Here is an 18,374-nt window from a genome sequence, read left to right as displayed (position 1 = left end):
CACATTCAGACCAAGAAATGTCACATATAGGAGTGATGGAGAGAAGCATAAATATGGAAGTGATAAAGTATTGACATGCCACATGCAATGGTGCAGTGCTTGATTGTGTGGTGGGCTTGGTAGGTGTGCAACCTACTCTTTCCTGGGTAATCAACAACAAAGATGACCATGATCCACTGTGTTGGGGGTTTTGCAAGCACAGGCAGAGGCAATGTTTCCATCCCAGGGAGGTAACTGGTCAGCCCCAATTGACTACTGGATCAGTGGTCAATGGGGCTCCTTCCCATTTTGTACGGTTTATTTTGGGAGAGCCTGAGAACATACTGTATGTAATTTACAGAACTTTCACTATGATGAGACCCGGGGGAGGAACAAATGGTGTGGCCAGTGGGCAGTTTGTTGGGGAGGGGGGTGCAGACTGCATTGCATTTATTTCATTATATATTGGAATACGGTTTTATTCTTTTGCTTTCCTTTCCTATGCAGTGACAGAGAGTCGCGGGGTTGTGGACAGCCTGCAGAGGTTTTCCTCGCTCCCTGCTTATCTCCCCACGAGCTTCCACATCTCCAACGCCGAGGAGTCCTTCTTCCTGAAAGAAGCCAACCAGGACCTCACGCGAAACTCCAGCCTGCAGGCCCGGGTGGAGTCGTTCTTCATCCATCGAGCCAGGAGCCCCCCTGTCATCAATGCCAGCTACGGCCCATTTTCTGTTGAGAAGACAATCCCTCCAGAGCTCATGTTGACATCTACACCCTTTGGAAACATGGGGAAATTTCCCTTCAACTGGAAGTTGAAATCCCACATCCTCGACAGCTCCATCTACTCGAACAGACCCAAAGTGCAGACCTTGTTTTACGTCACTGGCATGGGCTGGGATGACAGCAACGCTGCAGAAAATCTACCCTGTGTTAAGATGTTTGCTTTCCCTGAGGCCAGGGAAGTGGCAGCCAGCTGTCGGCTGCAAGGGGCCCCGGGGTTGTGTGTGGCTGAGCTGGAGCTGCTGCCTGAGTGGTTCAGCTCTGGCCTGGACCTGGAGCCCGAAGAGGAGATCCCAGGCCTGCTGGGGGGCACTGCGATGGAGCTGTTCTTCTCGCTGTACCCAGCGGATGCGGCTGGCCAGTGTCCCCTGGAGGAGGAAGGCAAGTGGGAGAACAACATCCATTCGGGCCAGGAGGGCCCCCAGCAGGCATTTCCCGCCCGGGAGAGGATCGGGAGTGTTGTGGTCTATCCAACTCAAGATGATCTGAAGTGGTCCTTGGTGAACCTGGACAGGAACATTGTCATCTCTGTACCTCTGAACCTCGTCCGGGAAGGGGACACGGCCACTTTCTTGGTCTCTTTGACCAGTGGCTCTGTGGCAGATCATTTCACTCTTAGGTAAGAGGCTTTGTCAGGTGGGATAGAATGGAAATAAACTCTTGGTAATTAACAAATTGTCAGTTAATAAAATGGGTGTTGATCATTTGCTATTGTCAAAGATAAATGCAATCGGGTGTTAGTTAAAATGGTAAGAACAGATTTTATTCAGTAACTACTGAAAGTAGGGGAGAAAGCTGAGCTCGATTCTGATTTGTGCAGAGGTGATTTGGGCATTTTAAAGGGAGACTGAGGGAGGGGGTAGTGCAGGGGCTCAGCAGAGTCAGAGAAATGAAATTGTACCGAGGCTTGGTTGAGGCTTGGTCGGTGTCAGTGCGGTGGGGCCAGCAATGTCTGTGTCTGCCAGCTGGCAGTTATCTCAGTTGGGATTCTGTCCTCCCACAGAGACTGGGACACAGAGGCCTTATCCTTCCTGATGATTGTATTTCAAAGGAATGAGTGTCAGGCATTGGAGGTTGCAAGAGACCCACATTTACAATTGTAAGTCCTTTTTTGTAAGTGCTCTAAGGAAGGGAGTCAGGGGCTTATCATCAAGTGTGTGTTGGCTACAACAAACAGTGAATTCCTCTGGCCACTTTTAGCTTTCTCAGGGGGGTCTGGGGTCATCCTAGGGGCACAGCCTTGTGCTGCTAGAAGCCATGCTACAGTCAAGTCTCTCAGTGCAGGGGTTTGGATGGAGTTGTCATGTGCTGAGAGTTCTGTACTTCTCAGTATCAATGTCGTGAGAAACTCGTACACATGGAATAGAGACCCATGCAAACAATAGGCCACGGGTCAGAAAACTTTTTCTGGAAAGGGTCAGATGGTAAATAGGCATTGTGGGTCACATAGTCTCTCTGGTGACTACTCAATGCTGCTGTTGTAGCATGAGGGCAGCCATGAATGCGTGGGCGTGGTTGTGTTCTAATACAACTGATTTGCAAAAACAGGCAGAAATCTGAACTTGGCCTGTGGGCCATAGTTTGCCAACGCCTGCAGTAGATGATCAAGTCTCAGTTTGAGTTGTAGAGACTGTAAAGTTTACAGGAATTCAGGGATGAGTGTTATGTGCATTGCAATGGGCAAGGAAGTTTTCATCTTGAGCTGGATCTTGAAGGATGAGTGGAATTTGGGGGCAGAGAAAGAAGAGGTTTAAAATTGGAGAACCAAGACCACACAAGTATATTAAGAGCAATAACTTAATAGAGAGAACTGTTAACTAGGTATAAAGAAATGTTAACTAGGTAATTGAAAAGAGGAGAAGGCAGTATTGAGGTATTAGAAAAATAGCAATGCCAGGAAGCTGCTATCACCCCTGGGGCTGGGAGAACAAGGCAAGAGGTTAAAATAACAAAAACTCAAGCTTGGAGCAGGGGTCTGCAGAGTGGAAACTCAGACTCCCCGAGGAGGGGGCATGGTTCACTGATGCTGGTGTCAATGGGACGGGGGTGGGGGCTGGTTCTTTGATAATTGGAAATATTGCAAACTGGATTCACTTGCTCTTGTGGAAATGAACTGCAGCTGCTGTTGCAAAGCACGAGGCTGGGCACCACTGAACAAGAAATAAACAGGATGCCAATGGACAGGGCAAAATCCCTTCTCCTTCCACTTGCCTGCCAGTGTCCCGCTAGTGCCCCCTAGTGACAGAACAAAACTGGGACCTTGAAGGCAACGGAGAAGCGTGCAGAGTCCCAGCCCCACATCAGAGCTGAAGGAAAGGGCCATTAGCCTCACAAACGTCACAGCACAAGAAAAGGGAAAAGAGTAAAGAGTAACTATGACCTAGGGGGATGGGGAAGGTGGCAATGTACCTGAAACTGAGGACTTTAGGTTTCAAAATTTAAAAAAAAGTATCTCTTAGGTATGTCCCTTCCTTCTTTTTAATATCTGTCTTCTCTCCTTGTTAAAAAATTGGTCAGACTTATCAAACTTTAACTATTTCATTAGCCTTTTCAAAGAAATAGTGTTTAGTTCTATTGATCAATACTTAAGTCTTATTAAATGTTTAAGTTCATTGTTTTCTGTTATACTAAATGCTTTTCTACTATTTTCTTTGGGTTTATTTTAGCTGGTTGTCTTCAGTTCCTTCAGTTGAATAAACTTTATTTGTGATCTTTCTTATTTTCTAATTATATATTTAAGGCTATGCATTTTATTTTGAGTATTACTTTGGCCACATCTTTCATGTTCTCGTTTAGGTTGATTTTGTTTGTTTATTTCCAATCACACTTAGGGGTCAAGTCTAATTTTAATTGATTTAAAACTTATATCACGCATCTTTCTCTTTAGATTCATTTATTGTTTTGAGGACTACGTCTTTGTACTGTAATTTTGTCAGGTAGGCTTCATGGCTGGTACAGTTCCTGAGTCCTTTTATGCATAAAAACATCTTTACGTGTCCTCACACTTGAATGCTGGTTTGGCTGTGTGCAGGATTATAGGTTTAAAATTAATCAAATATTCCATTATCTTCCTCAGAAGAATCTGGATGCCGGTTTGAATCTTTTCCCTCTGTAGATAACCCATTTTTTCCCTCTTTTAAAGCCTTTAGGGTTTTCCCTTTATCCTGATCTTCTCAGATGATATCGTTATGTAAACACGTTAGGTGAAGGTCTTTTTTCATTCATCCTGGCTGGCACTTCGTAGGCCCCTCTGTTCCGAAGACTCATGTCTCTGTAAAATGTGGGGAATTTTCTTCCATTATATCTTTTGCTCTTAGACAGATGTTAGAACTTCTCAGTCTATTTCTTATGCCTTTTCTTTTTCCTTTAACTTTCCTTCCTTCTTGCACTTTGGTTGTGTATATTCTGTGGAATTTTCCAATTCATTAATTGACTTTTCCTCTGTGCTTTTTAAAAAAAATTTAGACTGCTTAATTGAGTTTTTAAATTAATTTCAACAATCAAATGTTAATTACTATTATTTGTAGTTGATTCTTATGGATGAAATATCCTCTCACATCTTGGTGCAAATTATGATTATACTCCTTCTAAAGTCTCATTCTGTTTGTTTCATAAATTCTGGGTTTTCTGAGGTTAGTTTCTCTGTTCGTTGAGTTTGGAGTCCCTGTTGTTTTCCCTAAATGTCTGGCAACTTTTGGTTGCATGTTCATCCTTGTATTCGTGGTTCCCTACAGGAGACTGTTGACTAGTCCTGTAACTGTTTACCATGGCAGCCTCTGCTGACTGGGGGAGGGCCTGCCAGGCGGCGTTTGCCAGGAGTTAGCCTTCTGGGTTGAGAGATGCACTTCTTCTCTCATGGCAGATGTAGAGCCCACGGCTCCAGGCAGCCCCCCAATCCATGTGGGGAGTGGACATGTAAGACTAAACTTACTTGCTATCCCTGGTATGGTGAGAACATTGATGGATGAGAAATTAGAGAAAAGGGAGAGCGGATGGTCTGGTGGTCAGGGAAGCGCTGGAGCCTGGCTGGGTAAGACATTTCAGGCAGGCCAGGGGAATGGTGTAAGCAGCACTAGCTAACGTTTGTTAAAAGACTTGGATGGTCCAGCCCACATTCTAAGTTCCTTACATGAATTAACTCACTAAACTGACAACAAACAACTAAGGAAGCAAGTATTACTATTATCCCCATTTTTTCTGGGCTCAGAGAGGTTAGGTAGCTTGCCCAGAGCCACACAGCTAGGGGATGGTTGGTGTGAACTCCGGTGGTCTGTCCTAGAACCTGTGTCCTTCACCCCCACAGCCCACTGCCCCTTGTTGACATGAGGGGTACCAGCTGCCCCCCCCAACTGAGCATGGCCAAGCCAGGCCAAAGCTGAGGGTTAATGTAGGGATGAGAGTGGAAGAGGAGCCAGCATCTAGACTGTAGAGGGCTCTGAAGCATTGTGTTGTTGGTAAGTAGAAACCCCTTGAGTTTTTTTTCTTTTTAGAGTTCAATGGGCTCCAACACTGACTTTGCTTAGAGAAGTCGAGCAGGAACTGTCAGCTCCAGAAATAGTAGCCCTGGGGACTTTGATTTTGGGGTGTGAGGTTGCAGCCCTCTAGCAGCCTCTTCTTTTGGGGAGTCACTAGGATATTTTAGATTCTTACTTGGGCTTTGGAGCTACAGGGGCACAAGAGGAAGAGGGACAAAGAGGGGGCAGCTGAACCAAAGGAATGTCCCTACATCTTTGTTTAAACTTTGGTTGTGGGGCCTTGGCACTCTTTTAAAGGAGAAACATTCAGTCTAGGGCCATAGCCAAATCCAGGTCACAGATGTGTGCTTTATTTAGCTCACACATCATTCTTTAAAATATTTTAAGAGTTGCTGACCTCTAACAATAGGTAGATTCTACATACCATTTTCCTCGAATGTTTTGATGATCTGGTCTGGGAACTTGGCAACTGTTGGCTGTAGTTAAGGAGTGGATTCCTCTTTAGATGCATCTTATGTTGTCTAGTTTATCCCAGGCCTGCCACTCCCTTTTGTCCCACACCTGGCCAACTTCACTCACATATGTTACCTATCTGGGCTTCTGTGGGCATTTGAATTTTGAAACCCTGACACAATATTGGAGAAAAGGGGTGCAATGCTAAAAAAATGGGCTAGATTTTAATCTTTGAAGGCAGGCATCACCAATTCACTTATGGTGTGTGTTGGGCAGACTCAGAAGTGACCAGGGGGTGCCACCTTTCCATTGTCACTGGCGTTATGGAGGGGATTAGTTACCTCCCATAAAGCACTTAGAAGGGCGCTTGGCACATTGTAGCTGTTCAATAAATGTTCATTGATACTAGTATTTATTATAATTGATATTACTAGTGTTAATTGATACTATTAATCCATACTTTTTAATTATTATGTGTATTTGTGCCAGGTTCTGTGTTAACCCTTTATATGCATTCTCTCATTGTATTATCATAGCCACCATACAAGGTAACTGTTATTTATTTCTGTTTTATGGGTGTGGAAACTGAGACTCAGAGAGGTTAGGGGTTACCTGTCTGAAGTCATGCACTGGGTAAGGGGTGGAATTGGGGAATGGGCCTGCATGTGGTCCCCATTTTAAACCTTCCTCCTGTTCTGTTCATCTATTTTATTTGCTATTTATTTATTTTTTTGTCAGCTGGCTGTTTTGGGGATCTGAACCCTTGACCTAATTACAAGGCAACTGAACTAACCAAGCTGAGCTAACCAGTGAGCCCTCTGCTTTACTAGATGGGGACTGATCTTCATTATCAATGTTCTCTGGGTCAGCATATAGATTGTTTATTATGCTTCATTTTATGGCCAGGGAAAAATGCATTGAAATTGTGGAAATAAGGAAGACCATTCAGATGAGAAAAACCACAGGGTGTGTACTCAGAGCTTGCTAAGGAAAGGGAGTCAGCCGCCATCACTTACGTTTGGCAGAGGAGTGGGGAAGCTCATAGTGGAAGAAAGGGAAGGCTCCCGTTCTGCTCAGACTGGGGGTTTCTGGCTTGGGGAGGCTGGAGGAAAGTTAACTAGAAGTGGGCATCTTATGCATTGGGTTTGGAGAGCGTATTTGGCTTTCTCTGGGTGGCCTTGAGTTGGAAGCAGAGGCAAAAACCAGAAAAGCTGTGCAACACTGGCAAGTTCTGCCCATTCTGGGCGGATGGCCACACAGGTGGTGGTCTGGCTTCCTGGGCTGGCTGCTGCAAGTGGTAAGTCAGAGTTCTGTTGTCGTAGCGCATAGTCTGTCACGGTTCATTTGTATATTCTGTCTCTCCATATAAAATACTTATTTTCTTGGGCCTAGGGAAATGCGTTATTTCCCAGCATAAGCGATTGTCTGTTTTAATCATGTCTTTTATGAATGAAATGTGACATATTTCATTCTGGCTCAGATGAGGCCCCAGATCAAAGTGTGAATGTGCACGTGACTTGCTGAGATCTAATTTCAGAGCTGGAGACGTATGGGGAGGGGACAGATGTGTGCCATTTTCACATGTCATGCTGCTATTTCAGAATGCCTATCGCAGAAAGGCACTGTTCTCGAGTAAAAGCCTCACGGAGGACTACAGGGTCCTGCATGATCTGGCCCTGTCATCTCCTTTGAGCTCATCTCCTATGACTGCCCTCACTCCCTCAGTAACAGCCACACTGGCCTCCTTTATTGGTTCCCCCAACAGACTCCTAACCTCAGGGCCTTTGCACTGGCTTGAAGGACCTGCTCTCCCCTCCCTATTAAACACTGCACCCCACCCCACTGTGCCCTGCTCTGATTTTTCTGACCTACTTTATTGTTTATGTTAATGACCGAAGATGTCGTCGTTTATCATCTACCTCTTGCTTCTAGCCTGTGATCTCCATAAGGGCAGGGACCTTTGTTGCTTGTGTTTAAATGTTTTCTAAGGATCTATAGCAGTGTCTAGCAAATAGTAAGTGCTCAATAAATATTTGTTGAATGAGCGAATGAATGAATTCAGAAGTATTATAAGACATTGTTTTCCCATAAAGGGAATGATTTCTCAAGATTATATGAATTCGTGATGCAAATAAATAAGAGTTTTATAAATATTGAAAGTTAGTACTCTTTGGAAATGCAATTCTGGCAAAAATTTCCTCCAGCCTATAATGTGAAAACTAATTCATCCCTTCTGATCAAATGATGGGCTATGTCAGTGTGCCCTAAACTTTGGTAATTCATATTCCACCTTCAAGATTTCTTTTGCCATATCCGATACCACCATGTCCCACCTTCATAAATTAAGTCATATACATGTGCCTTCTGTGCAATTTTATTTACTATTTTTCTTTAAAAGCAAATCATTTTTAAAAACTCATATAAATGCATTTAAAAAGGAAACCCAACATCTGCCACTATAAATAGAAACCAACATTACTTGCTAATGTGAAAGGGTATTATAAAAATAAATTACAGTAGTCACAACAACAAAAAACAATGCTATTAAGTTCTAATTAGGTACCGTCACCTGCTGAAGGCCGTGAACCTGTGGCCTGCTCTCTGCATCAAAGGGAGAAGAGCATGCGCTCTAGAGAGACAGGGCCGCGTTGCACCTTTCTCCTGGAAGCCATCACACGCTTGAAGTAGAACTTGCGGGGAACGTTTGTCTCACTCTGTGACTTGGTGTTATTTAAGGCCCCATCTCTGCATCACCAGAACCATCTGCAGACCCAGGACCAGGTCAGGCCTCAGGAAAACTGGCTGATGTTGACTTTCTCAGACATGAAACTGAGAGGACAATCCAGGCTTCGATGCACCCCAGGCACCACCTCCTGGTTAGCCTCAGTTTCCTCCATTCCTGGGTTGGAGGCAGAAAATCTAGTTGATGACTCCAGGGTTAGGCTCTCCTGGTGCCACTGGCTCGACATAGTTGTCATTGATGATAGAAGTGTTTTGTGGTCGCCTATTTTGTGTCACACACTTTTGGTTTGTGTTTCTTTTTCCTTCTTTTTTTTTTGGAATAAGCACCCATGCTCCCGTCTGTCATTCAGTTCACACTCTCTATGGAGGGAGACAGATGTTCTTGACCTGGAGCGTTAACTAGCAGTGTGAGGTGTGGTGTAAGTCCCCGAGGAAGTAGTGTGGACAGGAGATGACATGAGAGAAGAGTGGTCAGTCCAGTCCACGGGAAGGTAAACCAGGACAGGCCCCCCGGGGGGAGGAGGCTGATGGAGGGTCAATTAAAGGAAAATGGGAGGGAGGATGTGGACAGGGCAGTATGCTCAAAGAGTTTGTGTGCCCAGGAAGCTTTCAGGAGGTAAGTTTTCTCAGTGATAAGAATCAATGAGGCTTGGGGTCCAATTTCAACTCCCCTCTTATGGGCAGTGTGACCTTGTGCATGCTGCGTCACCTCTCTGAGCCTTGCCTTCCTCTCCTGTACAGTGAGACTAGAAACAGCACCCGTCTTTTGGGATGGCTGTGAATAGTAAGTGAGATAGTACAGGAAGGTGCTCAGCCCAGTGCCTGGCAGCATTTTTGACCATGATGCTTGGTGCCATTCTTAGCAGCATGTAAGTGGATTCTGGAAGCTTCCTCAAGGTCACACTATAGGGACATGCCCAACGCCCACCCCACCCACAGCAGCGGCTCCCACTTATTGTGAACCTGTCACATGCCCAGCTCCCATTAGATTCCCTGTACACTATCATCTATCTCCTCATGGCAGCTCTGGAAATGTCTGTTTCCTCTATTTAGAGATGAAGAAGCAGGCTCGGAAGCACTAAGTCACTTGCCCAAGGGCCACATAACCCGAAAGCCACAGAACTGGGACTCCAACCTGGGTCCACCCACGTCAAAGCCCATGACTCTGTCATGCTCCCCTCCGTTTCCAATATTAATAATCCATTAGTTTTTATGCTTAAAAGAATAACAACCTGTTTGATGAACGTCCCTAAGTGGCACCAAAAATCCAGGCTTTATTATTTTTTTTTCCAGAATAAAACTCAGATTTCCCTTGAAGAAACTGTGCATAGACACAGATGCTTTGAAATCTGCAATCTTGGAGCCCAGATCAAGTCTGGAGCTTAGTGCTTAGATTTTGGTAGAGCTTAGAAATGAAAGCAGGTGATTATTTCCCAAATAAACCATAACCTGCACAGTGTGCTCTGCTAACATTAGTTCCAAATGTTATCTGCTGTGTTTAGTGAGCATGTTTCTATTAATAAGAACATGGTGCTTATCCTCTAATCTGCCTTGTTTTCTCTCCCAAATGCATTGGAGTCTGTGAGCTCCAATGGAGGTTGGTAGGGGGTGAGTGTAAATTTCAGATGCTTGAGGATTCTGTGTACGAAAGGGGATTTTGATCTGTGCTGATAGACTTTTCCAGGTTACATCTTTGGAAAACTGGAGTATACCTAGATTATGGTGGTGGCCAGTCCTTTCGTGAACACTTAGATGTGTTATTACTTTAACCCTCGCAGTCACGTTAGGGGACTGGAACGATTATTTTCAAGCTTGTTTTACAGATGAGGAGACTGAACCTGTGCCTCTGCTGTCTTGGGTATTCCATGTGTAGTGGAGAGGACTTGTGTGCACCTGCAGTAATGGAGCCGCTCCTAGGTGTGGGCTGTTTGTGGCACTTGTCTGTGGGCGGTTGGTGCACGACCTTGGCTGACCTTGGTAATTAACCTCAAGACCCTTCCTTCCTTTTCTTGTTCAGGGCTGCCCCATCCCTGGGCACCGTCTCCCTGATTGAAGTGCTCACAGGGCGCGGCTCCATCCCATCCATGATGCTGAGCTCTTCCTCCTCAGCTATGTGCCCACGGAGCCTATGGTTTGCTTTCTTTTGGAGTCTATCCCAGTAATTTTATTTCACATGACTTGGAATTTTGATTAAGAAAAAAAAAAAAAAAGGAAAAAAAGCTCTAAGGAATTTTATATGTGTGTTGGATAATATTTTCTTCATTGTGGTAAAAAACACAGAATATGAAATCTACCCCATGAGCACATTTTGAAGTGTACAGTTCAGTAGTGTTAAGTGTATGTGAACTGTTGTACAGTAGATCTCTAAAACTTGTTCCTCTTGCACTACTGAAATTTTGTACTATTGCACAGCGCCTCTTCATCCTTCAACTCTCTGTTTCTATGAGTTTGACCACTTTAGACACCCCATATGAGCGGAATCATGAAGTATTTGTTCTTCTGTGATTGGCTTATTTGCCTATCATTTTAAAAGTTCATTTAAAATTACACAAGTAATATGAGGGTACTTCAAAAAGTTCATGGAGAAATAGAATTAAAAGATAATACAAGTCTTTCCATGAACCTTTTGAAGTACCCTTGTACAGTGGGTATTCTCTTTACAAATAAAAAAATCAAAAACAATACAGACAAAGCCAGTGTACATGATGATGACCTCTTTCAGCCCCTGATTGCTCCTGAGAGATAACCAAGCCCTTTACATTTTAGTGTTTAGCCATACAGAGCTTCCCCCCCAGTATTAGTATATACACATTATCATTGTATATCATATTGTAAGTAGTGTTACTTTTTGCAACCCAGCAGTACAACTTGGAGAACCTTCCATGTCAGCCCACCTTGCATACTTCATCCTTCTGTACTGCTGGAAGGGCTCTGTTGTAAGCTATCTAGTCATTCCTTTCTTTCTTTCTTTTTTTTTTTTTTTGTCTTTTTTGTGACCGGTAAGGGGATTGCAACCCTTGGCTTGGTGTCGCCCGCACCGTGGGTGGCCATTCCTATATAGGATCCGAACCCGCGGCAGGAGTGCCGCTGCACTCCCAAGCGTGGCACTCTCTCAAGTGCGCCACGGGGCCGGCTCTAGTCATTTCTTTCTTGCTGGGCACTAGGTTGCTCCTGTTTTTCACTGATACCTCAAGCAATGCTGCAGGAAACATCCTTGACTGCCACCTTAAACACAAATAAGCATTTCTCTGGGCTAGATGTGGCAGGGTAGAGTGGCTTGGAGCTTGGAGCCTGGAGACAGACTGTTGGGTTCAAATCCTAGCTCTGCCATCTATTAGCCTGGTGACCTTGGGTGAGCCCCTTAACCTCTTTATACCTCAGTTTCCTCATGTGTAAAATGAAGATAATCATAGCACCTACCTCAAAGGGTTGTTGTGAGAATTTAATTAATTAATACATAGACTATTTGAACAGTGCACAGCACATAACCAGCACTCAATAAATGATAGCGATGATTACTATGATTCTTGTCAGTTATTATTACTGTTTCACCTCTACCACTGAGAGCTATGAGGTTGTCCAGTGTCACCTAACTAGCAACAAGGTTGTGATCTATTTAGGACCTCCCCAAAGCCTGGCCAGGGTCTCTTTACTCTCGACCAGCACTGTCCACTAGGAATATACATGGTATAAATTTAAATTTTCTAGTAGCCACATCAAAAAAAAAAAAACGGTAAAAAAAAGAGTGAAATGAATTTTCGTCATATTTTTAATTTAATCCAGTACGTCCAACATATTATCATTTCAATATAAATCAGTATGAAACTAATGAGTGAGGTAATTTGACTTTCTTTTCTTCACACACTACATCTTCAAAATGGGGTGTGTATTTTATAGCCCATCTCAATTTGGATGCTAAATTGTCATCAGAAATAATTTTTTAGATCATATAAAATTTATAGTTGAAAAAATAGATTCATGTACCTAAATTGTTTCAAACATCCTTAAATTTTTTTCCCTAAGGATCTACTATAGGTTTTACATTGAAATTAGTTAAAATTAAATTAAAAAGTCAGTTCCTCAGTTGCTGTAGCCACATTTCAAGTGCTAAATGGGCACATAGGGTCAATGGCTATGTACTGGGCAGCAGAGCTTTCTAACAGGAAGCCTCACACTTTTGATAAGGGAAAGGGGCTCTGAGTTCTAAATGTCATGGAAGATTCCGAACAGGCAACAACTTATGTCCTGTTTTGTTCCCAGTCAATTTCAGTGGAAAGACACTGGCTGTCAGAGCCATTCTGGTGGCTCAAACATCACTGGGTAAGTGTGTGTGTGTGCGTGTGTGTGTGTGTGTGTGTGTGTGTGTGTGTGTGTGTGTGTGTGTGTGTCTACGCCAGAATTCTTTGTGGCCATCAGCCCAGTGCACCTTGGTTATTAGCCACGTGGGCTGGACATCCTTCTCTGCCCCTCCCATACCCAGTCTCCACCCTTCGCTGCCCTGTTGCTCCCCAGGAAGCTTACCATCCAGGCTTCCTGGTCTCCATCATCTGATTTGGTTTGGCTGATGGCAGGCACTAGCAGGAGACTGGACAATGCAAGGAGAGAGAGGGGACAGGATAGTTTTAGTCTCTCTCTTCCCCTCTGCTGGGCTGTGGTTCATTGCCTTTTATCCATGGCAGTAGCACTTGTTGGTGGCTCCTCTCTCACAGTTCTGGGTCCAGCTCCAGCTCATTCTAGGATTTAGTAATTGCTTCCTCCCCCGTCCTTCTAGATCTATGGGTGGTAAGGTAGAGTCAAGAACCCAGATGATTCCAAACATTTTCAAATGTTCCAACAAATGAGCATCAGTTTTAAAATTTAAATTAATTAAAATTAAATAAAGTTAAAAAATTTAGTTCCAACTGAACAAGACTTCCCACTGTAGGGAAGGGTACCCCTGTGACACTTCACCATTCCTTGTTGATCCCTCACACCTGCCCACACCTCTGTGAATAGTCCCTTCACGAGATCTGCTGGAGCCCTGATGGGTGCAGTGATGTGTTAGTTAGCATGGGACTGGGGAAGGAAGCTGCCTGGATACAGCTTAAGGCACCATTAATGCTTTGCATGACATGTTTCCCTGGCTGAGAGTGAGGGTCTAGGGGCAGGCAGTGGGGGGTCTGTCTCCCGTTTGGAAATTTAACCTTATGAAGTAGAGCTATTGTTTTTCACTACTCAGCAGTGTTCCTGTCGCTGAGTGAAATGTTCTTATAATCAAGGCCATCCTGTGGTGAGGGTATTGTAGGTATTTAATGGGGCATGTTGCTAGTTCCTTCTCCCTGAAATCAGAGTTTTCTTGATAAGGAAGAAATCAAGAATGGATATTGGGGAACAATTAGCATTGCCTGACACACATGATTTGATGGAAACAGGAAGGCAATGTCTATCTACACTGTTTCAACATTTGGCTGGGAAGAGGAGGGGAGGAAGGAGAGTAGACTGTGGATCTGGAGTATTGAGGGGGCTCTTTTTCCTAAAGCTGAAGCCTGTGCATGTTTAAATGCCAAAGCAAAGCTCAGAGTCCCAGTGGTAATGTTGGGCTGTTTTCCAGGATCCTGAAGGAACTCCTCTGTGTGCCTTGTGAATTTCCAAGACACAATTAGACAGACATTTCACTTTTACTACTCACTTTAGAGTAGTAGGGAATTTCACTTAAAAGAAAAATAAGTAATTGTGTGCACAGTAGCTCTGTTGCATGTAATTAGTATAGGTAGAGCTAGTTCAGTTTGCCTTTTTAACATTTTGTAGTTGTCCACCAATGACTTGGGCAATAAATACTTAAAAAGTCCAGAGGGGCAGTACTAAGCAGAGATGCAAGCTCCACTTTGTGATCTTATCACCTCCACTAGTGGGATATTGTTTGGTGACAATTTCACATATTTTAATTTAATGCAATAAAGGTGCAGCATACCATTCATCTCTCTGTTAGTTCCATTAAAAATGAAAATATGGTCTCTACTTACATTATGTTTAAATTGCCCATGACTTGCTGTCATTTACACAGAAAAATTCAGAAAAAAAAATCACTTAAAACCAGAAAAGAAGATAAAAAAATGTATAATCTATAATTTTAAGGTTAGATATAATTTTTAATTGCATTTCTTCCTGTCTGAGTGGTCTAAACCCATAAAACTTTGTGTAAGAAATTCAACATGCACTCCTCTTTGTTGCTGGAGAATTTTATTCAAAGTTCTGGTATAGCATTTATCCCAGCATGTTATAATCAACTGAATTTGTGTCAGTCTCTTTGATTATGAGCTTCTTGCAGGCAGGGATTGCTGACTTGGCAGAGTCTGTGTTCCTGGGTAGGACTGACAGCCTGTTAGAACTCATAAAGTATCCTTTGAGTTGAATTAAATTTGAAATTCAGAATAAGAAAACTTGCCACTTACCTCCAGGGTCCCAAGTAATGACTTTTCTTTACTTATGGCAACGCAGTTGTAACTGCTACTTAACAAATAGATTGGTGGTTTGCCTCTAAATGGGAAATTAAAACCTTTTCCAGTACTTGTTCTCTGTTGGGTTTAGCTGAAGGAGCTTTCTTCTTGTCCTTGGAGTTTGGATGTCAGGATCAATTTAAGAGTTGTTTTTCCAGAGCAAAGAAGTAGAAATAAAGATTCCCATTTTGCACTGGTTAGGATTGCAATTGGTCATATTTTATACACAGTATTTGAAATTCTGATTGGGTGAAAAGTAGATAGGCGGATGAAAAGTGAAAAGACACCTTTCCTGCTGCAAATTTGCTGTGGTCTTAATTGTGACCTGAGGGAACAGGACATAATATGAGTAAATACCAAGAAGAATGTTCAGGGAGCCTCAGGTCACCTCTTCAACCTCGTTTCCCACCATGTGCCAGCCACACACCTTCTTCTCTCAGTTCCTGGAACCCACCAGGTTCTCTCTGCCTGGACTGCTTTTCCCTAACATCCCTGCGGGGATGGCCCCGCCTCACCATTCATGTCTCACCTTGAGTGTCCCTGGTCCCCTTATGCCAATCCCAGTCCCATTATTGAGCTGATTTTCTTCATAGCACTTGTTTGCCAACACCTGAAAGAAACTAGGTTTTTATTTGTTCACTTATTTGTTGTCTGTTTCTGCCATGTTAGAATGTCAGCTTAGTGCGGTGGAAACATGTGTCCCCAGTGCTAAGTACTGTGCCTTGCTTGTGGGTGGGGCTCAGTAAAGGGAACAATCACACCTTCACATCCTGCATACAGCAGTTAACTCATGTGGCTTGATGCCTGTTGTGGTTGCGTCCCTGCAGAATTCACACGTTGAAGCCCTAATGTCCTGTACCTCAGAATGGGACTGTATTTGGAGGTGGGGTCTTTAAAGAGGTGATTAAGTTAAAATGAGGTCATTTGGGTGAGCCCTAATCCAATATGACTAGTGTCCTTATAAGAAGAGGAGATTAGGGTGCAGACAAAGGGATAACCATGAGGACACAGGGAAAAGATCTGCAAGCCAAGGAGAGGCCACAGAAGAAACCAACCCTGCTGACACTTTGATCTCTGACTTTTGGTCTCCAGTGCTGTGAGACAATAAATTTGTTGTTTAAGTCACCCGGTCTGTGATACTTGGTTATGGCAACCCTAGAAAGTCAGTACAGCTCCCTGTAATGGAAAGTAATAAAATAGCTTGTAATGCTATCATCTGTTAATTCAGATGTTTCTTACCTTCCCTAGTCCTTGTCCTCCCATCATTACCCCTATGTTTTTTATTCTGTTTCAATATCAGTTCTGGACTTTCAGGAGCACAGGTTTTTATTTTTGGAACGCCTTGATCTGTTGATGCCTCTCCTTGGCAGATGTAGAATACACAAAATCTTGCTCTGGACTTGGAATTTTCCTTTGGGATTGGAGGTATGAAGAATATTGTTAGTGCACAAGAAAAGGTATCATCAAGACCTTCTCACCCTCTGAAGTCCTCTCTCTGGAGGCTCATCCTTCTTAGATCTGAGATGACTTTTCCACTTAAAGTCTCCTGAGACACAGAAAATTCTTAAGTATCTGGATTCTCATGAGAATATGTAAGGTGCAGACCCCAACTCAGCTCATCCACAAACGTGTTGCTTTCCTTGTTAGTTATAGAAGGTGGCTTGTTTTAACCAGTAATTAGCCAATCCCTAATTCCCAGATGTTTCCTGCCAGGGTTTAACATGAGACAGGGAGGCTTGCAGAAGAAGATCTCTTTTAGTATTCCATTTTAATTAAGTCCCTCTTAGGGGCTTCTCTGGAAGTTTCAGCCAAGTCTCCCTAATGCCTCTTCCACTGCAGAACCCCCGCCCCTCACACTACTTCTGTTTTTTCTTGCCTAGACTTACTTCTGCTTGGCAATCTTGTATGTTGATCAACTGTACCCCTTAGTGCTCACTAGCTAATTGCAACTATGTGCTGTTAAAGAAAATGGATAGGAAAAAAAAAGACCATTTGTGACTCAAATGAGAAATGAGGAGTGGATGTTTCCAATGCTGCATATAGAAGAAATTCAATTTTGGTGGCTTCATGTTGCAGAAAAATGTTGAGACTTAAATTTGTTTTATAGCAGGGCTGGATTGCATAGCTGAAATCCATAAGATCAGATATACCATTTCCATCACTGAACAGGTTAGTAAAGCCCCTAATAGGATTTGCTGACCATAAGAACTGCAGACCAAGCTGCAGAAAGGTTTTATTTATTTGCCATCTGTATGTAAATTTTGTTATTATGGAAATTGTGTCAGAAATTGTACTGCAACTGGATAGCACACAATGTACTATAATATTTGAACTAAGACCACACACACACACACACACACACACACACGCACACACACACACACACACAGGCCACCTCTGTGTCAGTGTATGCATATGAATAGTCCAGCTCATTGTTGCTTTCTATATGAAACTCAATCTCAGACTCAGAATACAACTTGTGACCAAGGTGGCCAGGCTCATTTGAATATGCAACAGTCACTCAAAGACTAGGAGATGGGGGCCCATGCCCCCATGGAGGCCTTATTATTAGCTTTCAGGATCCAGTGCCAATCTGTCCTTTAGTGACTCCCCACGTGATTACAAAAAGGTACCTTTTGCTAAAGGACATATTTTTGGAGTTAATTATGGCTAGTCATGGAATAGAGGAACACCTTTCTTTGCTTTTCATCTTGGAAGAAACTGAACTGACGTGAAGAAATAAAATCAAGACTCAGTTACACGATGTCAGCTATGTTACATAATTGCTGTCCTGGGTGGGCGAATGAGCCACTTAATCTGTTGCTGGTGGGTGCTGTCTTTGAGGAACACACATCACACTGTGACACCCGGGTAGAAAGTTTGACTTGCCATGGCTATGTGTTTCTATAGCAACGTGACTGGAGTCCAGAGAACGTGGTAGACTTGCTTTGGTGAGACTTGCACATAAACTAAATCACCTTCTATGTTCCTTTGAGTTCTTGATTTTGTTCTTTCACCCTCCATCCAGAAGTTACCAGGTTCTGGAGTGAATTTTGCCTTTTAATTATCTTAGAGACCACCTAAAATCAGTCTGCACTCACACTTTGGGAGCCACCAGTGAAGGGAATAAATGATTTCAAGTGCTACCCAGGATGAATGTAGGTATATATTCAAGTACCAAATATACTTAAGTAACATTGACTTACCTAGTGAGAGATGATTCCTTCAGCATCTTCATTCTATCCTGGTTAAGTCAAGGAGGCAGTCTTTGTCTGATGCTCCAGTCCTTTGCATTCCCCTAACCGCTTGCTAATCTCCTCGTTTGTTGATTTTTGTTTTAAACGACAAGAGCCACACCCCAGGCTGAGAGCCTTTGGCAGGCAGCAGCATCTGGCTAGAATTTAATACCATGGTGTTACTTGTACTGTATTTATTTTAGGGTTTTCTTCCCTTTATGGAAAGTGATATT

The 18,374-nt window shown here is 43.3% G+C and overlaps 1 protein-coding gene across 1 annotated transcript in view; it reads left to right on the top strand.

The window, feature by feature from the left end:
- Positions 1–350: 350 nt before the first annotated feature.
- The window catches only part of LOC134370719 (transmembrane protein 132B), a 314,265-nt gene continuing 296,241 nt past the window's right edge, over positions 351–18,374 (top strand). The window contains exon 1 of the mRNA XM_063087726.1: positions 351–1,378. Coding sequence (XP_062943796.1) covers positions 351–1,378 — 1,028 coding nt within the window. The remainder of the gene's footprint in view (positions 1,379–18,374) is intronic.

This window comes from Cynocephalus volans, chromosome 2 (assembly GCF_027409185.1).
Source record: "Cynocephalus volans isolate mCynVol1 chromosome 2, mCynVol1.pri, whole genome shotgun sequence".
Lineage (NCBI taxonomy): Eukaryota > Metazoa > Chordata > Mammalia > Dermoptera > Cynocephalidae > Cynocephalus > Cynocephalus volans.
This window is presented reverse-complemented; position numbering and strand designations above follow the sequence as displayed.